This window comes from Guillardia theta, assembly GCF_000315625.1.
Source record: "Guillardia theta CCMP2712 unplaced genomic scaffold GUITHscaffold_257, whole genome shotgun sequence".
NCBI lineage: Eukaryota > Cryptophyceae > Pyrenomonadales > Geminigeraceae > Guillardia > Guillardia theta.
In genome coordinates, this window is record NW_005434419.1 from 39,967 (window position 1) to 48,352 (window position 8,386).

At 53.7% G+C, this 8,386-nt stretch overlaps 2 protein-coding genes across 2 annotated transcripts; one reads left to right on the forward strand and one right to left on the reverse strand.

Annotated features, from left to right (window-relative positions):
• Positions 1-656: 656 nt before the first annotated feature.
• On the reverse strand, positions 657-1,293 carry GUITHDRAFT_82657 (hypothetical protein; the record flags this gene model as incomplete). The annotated part of the gene is made up of 4 exons (XM_005818935.1): positions 657-725; positions 771-839; positions 1,074-1,184; positions 1,231-1,293. Coding segments are annotated over 4 exons (312 nt in total), but the record flags the coding sequence as incomplete, so codon positions are not given.
• Positions 1,294-3,437: 2,144 nt separating this feature from the next.
• On the forward strand, positions 3,438-7,602 carry GUITHDRAFT_166781 (hypothetical protein; the record flags this gene model as incomplete). The annotated part of the gene is made up of 16 exons (XM_005818936.1): positions 3,438-3,548; positions 4,002-4,096; positions 4,155-4,542; positions 4,606-4,725; positions 4,771-4,898; positions 4,952-5,029; positions 5,075-5,145; positions 5,204-5,247; positions 5,299-5,372; positions 5,493-5,604; positions 5,921-6,001; positions 6,118-6,194; positions 6,414-6,489; positions 6,941-7,006; positions 7,121-7,189; positions 7,449-7,602. 16 exons carry the CDS (start codon positions 3,438-3,440, stop codon positions 7,482-7,484), a joined length of 1,626 nt encoding a protein of 541 aa, XP_005818993.1. The 3' UTR covers positions 7,485-7,602.
• Between the last annotated feature and the right edge of the window lie 784 nt (positions 7,603-8,386).

Sequence of the window (8,386 nt, forward strand, 5' to 3'; positions counted from 1 at the left end):
GAGAGAGAGAGAGAGAGAGAGAGAGAGAGAGAGAGAGAGAGAGAGAGAGAGACGAGACCGTAGGAGGAGGAGGAGGAGAAGAAGAAGAGAGAGAGAGAGAGAGGAGGAGGAGGAGAAAGGAGGAAGGAGGAGGAGCATGAAGGAGAGGATACTGTTTGCTTCCAACAGGTGCCGGAACATCCGGACTGACTGCTCCTCGTGCTTCCAGGACCTGCACAAGCTCTCAGCAATGATGACAACTTGGAAGCAGGCGGAAGTTGAGGACGAGGGAAGAAGAAGAGAAGGGAAAAGGCAGAAGGAGGAGTAGCAGCAGGAAAGGGAGCTGAAGGAGCAGAAAATAGTGGAGCAGGAGCAGGAGCAGGAGCAGGAGCAGGAGCAGGAGCAGAGGAGCGCACCTTAGGTTTGCCAGGAGTTCTTGGTCTTCGATCTCAATCCTCCTGCGGCAGAGAAAGTAAGATCACCTCAACTGGTATCAGTGCCCTCTCCTTCTCCCTCCCTCCTCGACTTTCTCTCTACTTGAGGGAACAACTTTCGTTCACTGTCTTTCCTCCTCCTCGCCCCGACTCTACCTGCCGTCCATCAAAACATGTTCCTCTCCTTCTCTGCACCTTTCGCTCCTCCCGCTGCTCCTCCACCCACACCTCCTTCCATACCCCTCACCTCAGAAAAGTTTCAAACTTGTGGGAGAAAGGGCCATGTCCGAGGTCGTGGCAGAGGCCAGCCAACTGCATGCAAGTGACTCTCGGGCATCCTATCACCTCGGAAGCAACCTGAACGCACAGGATGTCTCGGTCGTCGATGTTGAGCAAAGGCTGATCATCCCGAATCGCTCGCAAGATCTGCATCGTGTCAATCGAGTAGGACGACTCACGCCGTCTCCCCCCTCACACACATCAGCTTCCTCCTCTTTCATCTCCATCTCCCTCATCTCCATGAATCCCTCCTTCTCCTACCCCCCTCCTTCCCCGTCCCCTTTCCCCCCCTCTCGTCCGCTCTCCCTTCCTATCCCCTCTGACCCTTTCCCTTCCGCCTCTTCTTCCCTCCTTTCCCCCTCTGTCCTCCTCCACATTCACCTGCCCTGCTTTGAAAGCGACGCCAATAGAGTGCTCGAACCTCGTGTGAGTAGCAGAGGGGAAAACAAACTCAGCAGCTCCGAGCTGTTTCAACTTTCGCAATCTCTGGAACTAGTAGCATGTAAGGCAGAACAACTGTGGAACAGCTCGGATGTACCTGGGGAGTGTCGATGACAGCCAGCAGGAGAGGAGGGAGGGTGATTTGACCGTGGATGCAGTCGTGGAAAGTTTTGGTCTTCCTCCTCTGTATCCTCTTTGTGTCTTGACTGACTTGGGACTGTGAAAACACTCCCCTGGCCCGCAGGTTAGCACAAGAAACAGAAAACTCCAACTCTCCCCCTACCTCAGCGAGCTGGATTGGGACGACAAGTCGTCGTGCGTTGACTGCAGCCGCTGCATCACGGTCACCGCAGAGCTCAATCAGCTCTTCCCCCACCCCGCACCTGAACTTTCCCGCTATCCTCTTGCGATCCCTCGGATACGAAAGGCAAGCTCCTCCTGCTCCTCAATCAGACCTGGGAGGACCTGGGAGGGTCTTACTTCTTGGAGTAATAGTCCCTGATGCTGTGACTTGTGGACGTGGGTTGGTTTGACCTTTCCCTTTCATGGCCCCAGACATGTCGTCAGATCATTCGGAGCTAACTAAGCTACTTTGACGGGGCGCCTGCACGAGCAACCTGGAGGAACGCTTACAGGCATCAAACAGGATTCATCGCATTTGGGGGAAATTCATGTTGTAAGAGCATTTTATCGCCAACTTGTCCCTGCATCAACATCTGCTGAATACACCCGCTTGTCTTCACCTAGTGAAGATCATAGAAGTTCTTTAGTAAGTGTCCTAAAAGATAATTCCGATTCATCCCAGCTGAATGTCTTCCTGCCTGTGGTTTTCTGATAGTTTCCTTCCTCTTCTCTCTCCTCCTCCTCCCCCTCACGGTCCAGCAGCTTCCTCCTCTGCTCCTTGTTGCCTCGACCGCGCCCTTGCGCCATTGGGCCCCATCCAGGAACCATCATTCTAAAACTCTTTTTAGATTTTAAAAGTTCAAAATCGAGTGACTAGAGCCGGACCGGCTCCGGGCCCGGCCAGCCCGGCCCGGTATGCACCGGGCTCCCCCGGGCCCGGGCCATACCCGGGTGATCACGCCACTGACGATTCCCCCAGCGCTTGTCCCCTGATCTTTCTTGTCTCCTCTTAAGATATTCCCCACATGCCCCCTCCCCCTCCTTCAGAGCCGAAGCCTGATCTCCCCCTCCACCCCACCCCTTGTTCTACTCTCGCATCCTCCTCATCTTCCCTTTACCCCGTACCCCCTGTCGCACAGTACACCCCACCTTACTACCCACACTTTCCTAGTTTAATCAATGGTAATAGCACCGGTCATGTACCCTACCCCCGTCCTACTCACCCTCGTGGAGCATTCCCCACGAGTGATTTAACCCCTGTCACCCTCAAGTTTTTACCTCAACTTTCCCAACACCCTACCCTCAAGTTTTACTACCCCACCCATCTATTCTCCAGGCCCACAACGAGCACCCCTCCTATCTAAAGTTGCAGCCGAAGGACCCCACCCCACGCATGGCTGTTTGTGTTTTTCGGCTCCCTGGGGTTGAAAGGGTTTCAAATCAACTCGATGTGAAGCATTTTAGAGATCTTTTGTCGTACCTATTTTTGTATTGAAAAAGATAGATTAATTATCTAATATGTATTTAAATTGAACCTTTTCTACTGCATCCATCAAGATTGTACCTATGTACACATCATATAAATAGTTATAGTTCCATCTTTACTTCCTCTGGTATCAAAATTACATTATTTTTAACCTGATAAAAAGACGATTTTTAGAACCCCTTTGAGCTTTTAGCCAAAAACAGGGGGACGGATCATGTGACTTTGAGGGTAGGGTGATGTACCCCACCATACAATTATCCGCTCAATCACAGGGTAGTGAGGAGTATTTCAGAGATCGATATCTTGAGGGGGTAGTACTGGAATGAGGGACATGACCCCACCCTGCATTTGCGTGGGGGAACGTGGGGTCATAACGACGGGTACCGAGCAAGCATTTTTCAATGCCTCATGCTTCGAGGCAGTTTGGCGCTAGTATGCCGAGCCTCACGCTGCAGAGGAGCAGGAGGAGGAGGAGGACGAGTGAGGAACGAAGAGAAGACGAGAGAGCATCGGAAGCACTGGGAAGCAGAGAATAGACAGCGGCAGAGAGGACAAAAGAGAGAAAGGAGGGCATAGGAGCAGGGAGGAAAGGAGGGGAGGGATGGAGGACTGAAAGGCAAACAAAGGTAGAGCATGCAGTCGGGTCGAGGAAGGGAACAAACCAACGACATAGTATGTAGCATCGAAATGGCGAGATGGGGTGGAAGAAGCACAGAGTGTGCGAGAAAAAGTTGAGGAGTTTCCATTCATTTATCCAGTACGAGAATGTCCTGGGCATTGAAATCACAGAAGACAGCATCGAGAGGGTGAGGAATCCTTTTCTATTGTGAGAACAAGTGGGAACGATTCCGTGCTTCTCTTTGCCGAGGAGAAGGGATGTAAAGAAACCAGCGGTTGACTGGCGCAAAGCCGTGCTTGCAGTCGTATCATAATTGCTGTTTTGCCTTGTTGTTTGAGGATCAAGATTGGCAGTCTGACATGAGCTGTGTGAACTCACGATCTCAAGCCAGCTCACTTGCTCGTTTCTTTAAGCTACAATCTCTCTGACTCTTGTCTTGGCAGTCGTGGATGTGGACAAGAATACTCGACGACCCTGAGTTTTGCGTTTGCCGCTCTTGTTCGAGCTCGCACGAGTTGAACAACAATCTTTCCCCTGCATGTTCAGACTTGTGATGGAGTTGTGACCTGGACAGGGTTGACTCCGCTCTTGTGAAGTGCCTGAATATCAGGGTTCAGAGCTTTGTACAAATCTACTGCAGGGTTGGTTCTCAGGATGGAAGGCATGGAAGAGCGCAGGGAAACAACTTTCTGTGCCAGGAAATCGTCTCCTGAACTCCTTCCATCCCTACCTCCGGTGATTGTGCTAGATTGACTTCCTATCCAGGGTAACTAAAGGTACAGGTCGGCCCCAGCGCCGCTCCGAATGCAGCACATCAACCTCCGAGGATAGAGTCGGACAACACATACAACGACCCTAATGCAGCCCTGGCGACCAAGAGTGTTCTCTTGTCTCTAGACGACATCAACGACGAGCGCGGGTTCGAAGGCAAGAAGCTGGGACGTCTCCCACCGCCAGGGCACGGTCGGCTGATCAAGGAGTCCAGTCTGTCGCTCTCGCACAACTACCTCTACACGGTAGCAGAGAGCAACGAGAGTGATCAGGACGCGTCTGTCCACCTGCCCCCCGAGGTCTCTTGCGGTGATCCCGTCAGCGGCTTCCTGCCCTTCAATCAGTGCGAGGTCGCCATCTACGACGACGACAACCCTGTCGATGTCGACGGCGACTTCACTCCGACCATGGTGAGAGCTGTCATGAATCGCATGCCCAGCCTCTGACGCGTGTTGCCTTGCTCTACTCGGCAGACTGGGAATCTGTACCGTGGGACCTTTTGCGGGAAGGAGGTTCTTGTCAAGAGGCTGAAAAGCTCCGACGTAGGCGATCCGACCAAACCTGTGTATAAGGACCTGCTACTAGAGGCTAAGGTGAGGAGGCGGAGGGCAGACAGCAGACGTTCAAGTGGCTGGCAGGTCATGACGATGGTGGGGATGCACAAGAATGTTGCCTTTCTGCACGGGGTCCAGATGGGCGAGTTCCTGATGCCGAACCTCATCATCGACAAGCCTGGGGGGCCGAACTTGCAAGAGTTCTTTGGCATGTATGAGGTCGGACTGCCTTGAGCTCGTGGAGTGACTGGATGTTTCGGAACAGTTGGCGGGAGAAGCACAAGGGTGGTTTGAAGAAGCCGACTATCTTTGCATGGAGCAAGGACTTGCTTCGGGGGCTCTCGTGAGGAGCAGCTCATCGACCTGATTGGAACTGAGGCCATTGCAGGTATCTCCATGAGAGGTCGCAGCCGATCTTGCACAGGGACATCCGTCCTGCGAACCTGCGGCTGAGTGAAGGTGAGAGGAGAAGAGCAGAGCAGCTGCTGAGACCGAGCTCGGACTGACGTAAACGCAGACTTGAGGACTGTCAAGATCTATGGCTTCGAGGCTGCGACGATGGTGAGCGCCCGATGGCGGTTTCATGGCGCTGAATCAGCTTCCTGCGTGCAGTATGACATCCAAGATGTATCTATCCCGCTCAACTCTCGAAGATGGCTCATGCATTGTTCTTCAAACCATGACATGTACGGCCCATTCCCTCTCCGAAGAGTTTGCGTCCTCCCCACTCCTGCTGTGCGACTCGCAGCTTCTTTTTCATCCTGCCCCTGCATCTCTCTCCCTGACATCGCTGAAATCGTGTCCAGGGCGCATGACGGGAACATGGAGGTGCCTCTGATCCATCGCCTGTACACGGGGGGTCAGGACGGTAGATACACGGCTCCTGAGGTTTCTCTCGGCAACGCCTTTGGGATGAAGGTAAATGCGAAATTCCCTCCACCGCCTCTTCTCCCTACTGTTCCTCCCTCTCCTGCCCCTTCTCCCTCCTCCTCCCTTTCTTCCAGTAACATCTTCCTCTTCCCTTTCATCTCTTCTTCGCTCCTCCCCATCCTCATCTTCTACTCAGTCGCTTGCCCCTATTGCAATATTTTCCTTCTTATCCTCCCCCTCCCCTCCCCTCCCTTCCTCCTCTACCCCTATCCCCCTTTTCCAGTGCTTCTAACGCATCTCACTTTAACGGTGCCTGCCGGGCAACGTGGACGAGTCAACGTGAAGTTTGACGGCTGTTGTGCAGGCTGACGTGTACGGCTGTGCGCTGGTAATGTGGGAGATGTGCTCGGGAAAGCAGCCGTTTGGAATAGGAGACATGAAGAAGGTGCGAGGGAGAGAGGGAGAGGAGGGGAGGGGGGAGGGCAAGGCAGCAGAAGGGAGGAGGAGGACAGGAGCATGAGGAGAAGAGATTGAAATTCTGGGAACTCAATCTTTGTGCAGGTGCCTTCAAGCGTGAAGCGACAGATTCCCATGTCGAAAGTGAGGCTCGGCGAGAACTCGTGGTCCATCAATCCCAAGTGAGATTGGGAGGAAGGGAAGAGGCGGGGAGAGAGGAGGGAGCATGCGCAAGAGCAGGCAAGGAGGAGGGAGGAAGAGGGGAGGGAGGGAGCACGGAGGGAGGGAGAGAGAGGAAAGAGAAGGAGGGGGGAGGGTGAAGAGAGAAAAGAAGAAGAGAGCTTGTAGAAAGGAGGGAATGGAGCGAAGAGTTGGAACTTTCTCTCATTGTCTTCCTCAAGGGACATCGCGACCCTCAACCTTCGACCTGACGCGAAGCTCGTGAGCTGGAGGCAATTAAGGGAACTCATCCAGCAGGTTTATCCTCTTTGCTGACCTCCCCCCCCCTCCTTGCTGCCCTTCCTCCTCCTCCTCCTCCTCCTCCTCCTCCTCCTCCTCCTCCTCCTCCTCCTCCTGCTTCTCTTCCTTCCCCTCCCCCCCTTCTTCCTGCTCCTTGATGCACTCCTCCTCCTCCTCCTCCTCCTCCTCCTCCTCCTCCTCCTCCTCCTCCTCTGCTCGTTCTTCACAACCAACTCATTTCTCACACTCCTTTGCTCCTACTCTGCTCTTCCTGCATTTCATCTGCCCTAAATATCCCCCCCTCCCTCGTTCTTCCCTCCCTCCTCCCTCCTCTTCTTCCCGTCCACCCCTTTCCTTCTCTTCTCTTCTTCCTCTTCTCCTCTTCGCTTCTTCCTCTTCTTCGCTTCTTCCTCTTCTCCTGCTCTTTGTCATCTGCGTCGTCCCGACTGCCTCACGTCCTCGACTCCAGGCGTGGGATCCAAAGCCCAGCAAGAGACCTTCTGCCTTGAACATGCTGCAGCAGCTCGAGACACTGGTAGCTCCTCCTCCTCTTGCTCCTCCGTTCTCTCTAGGCTCTGCTGTCTTCCTTCCTTCTCTCCCTTCTCTGCCTCCTCTTCAACTCAGTTCGCTCCCCCTCACTTCTCTTCAGCATGGCTGCCCCAGTGAGAAGGCGGATCCTGCTCCTCGTCTGGACATAGAGTCCCGAGCCTTCTATGATGTGAGCCACAATCCTACTCCTCCCCTCCTTGCTTTGTCCTGCCCTCTCCTCCTCGTTCTTCCTCGTCCTGCTCTTCTCCCTCCGACTCTTCCACCCGTCGTCCCTCAATCCCTCGCCCTCTGGCTTCTTCCTTCGAATTCCCCGCCCGTTCGCCGTCCTCCTTTCTCATCCCCAATTCTTTCTTTCCTCTTTCTCCTCCTCCTCTTCCACCATCATCACCATCACCACCACCACCGCTCACTGCTACTGCCATGATCAGGTGGCTGTTTCATGTTCGTCTTGCAAGCTCATGTAGCTGGACCGGGAGGACGAGGAGGACGAGGAGCATGTTCTTGTTCGTGTTCTTGTTGATATCAGACTAGCTTAGACTGGATCTGACTGTGAATGTGACAAAGGAAATCCACGTAACTGACAACAGTCGGGGCTCGGTCCTGCGAGGAGTTAGACGAGGAGCAGGAGCGGGAGCGGAAGTGAGAGCGGGAGAAGAAGCAGGAGGGGAAGCAGGACAGGAGTGGGAGGTGGAGTAGGAAGAGCAAGGGCAAGGAGGGAAGAGGTTGAGGCGTGAAAGGGAGAGGGGATCAGAAGGGAGGAGATCAGAAGGGAGGGGATCACCTCTACTAGGTATGAGAAGAACTGAGCCTCTAAGATGTCTTTCTGCTGCATGACCTGCGACAGCGGCGTCAAGGAGGAGAAATGAGAGAGAGAGGAGGAAGAAGAGATGAGGATGCGAACGAAGAGAGAGAGAGGGGGGTTTGGGGAGGGGGGAGAGGGAGGAGAAAAACGGAAGATTGAGATAGGAGGGAAGCGAGTTGAAAGGAGACAGGACGGGAGAAGGTGGAGTAGGAAGGGTCACCTCAACGATGGGGAAGGAAGCTTTACGAGATCTGATTTGATCGACGATTGCGACAACTCTCCTGTAGGAGGGAGTGAGAATCAGCAAGGAGGGGCAGCTATGACGATGAAAATGATATGATCAAGATGCGAATGATTTGAATAGGAATGGGGAGGGGGGGCAGGCAGAGGAGGTGGAGGAGGAGGAGGTGTGCATGTGTTTGTTGTGTGTGAAAACCTTGAGAGGTCGTTGTCGTGCTCAACCAGCTGCAAATCAAGTGAGAATGCAGAAATGAAGAAGTGATGAAAAGATAAGAGAGGGAGACTTCCATAACAAATGTGGAAAAGCAGGAGGAGAAGCAGGAG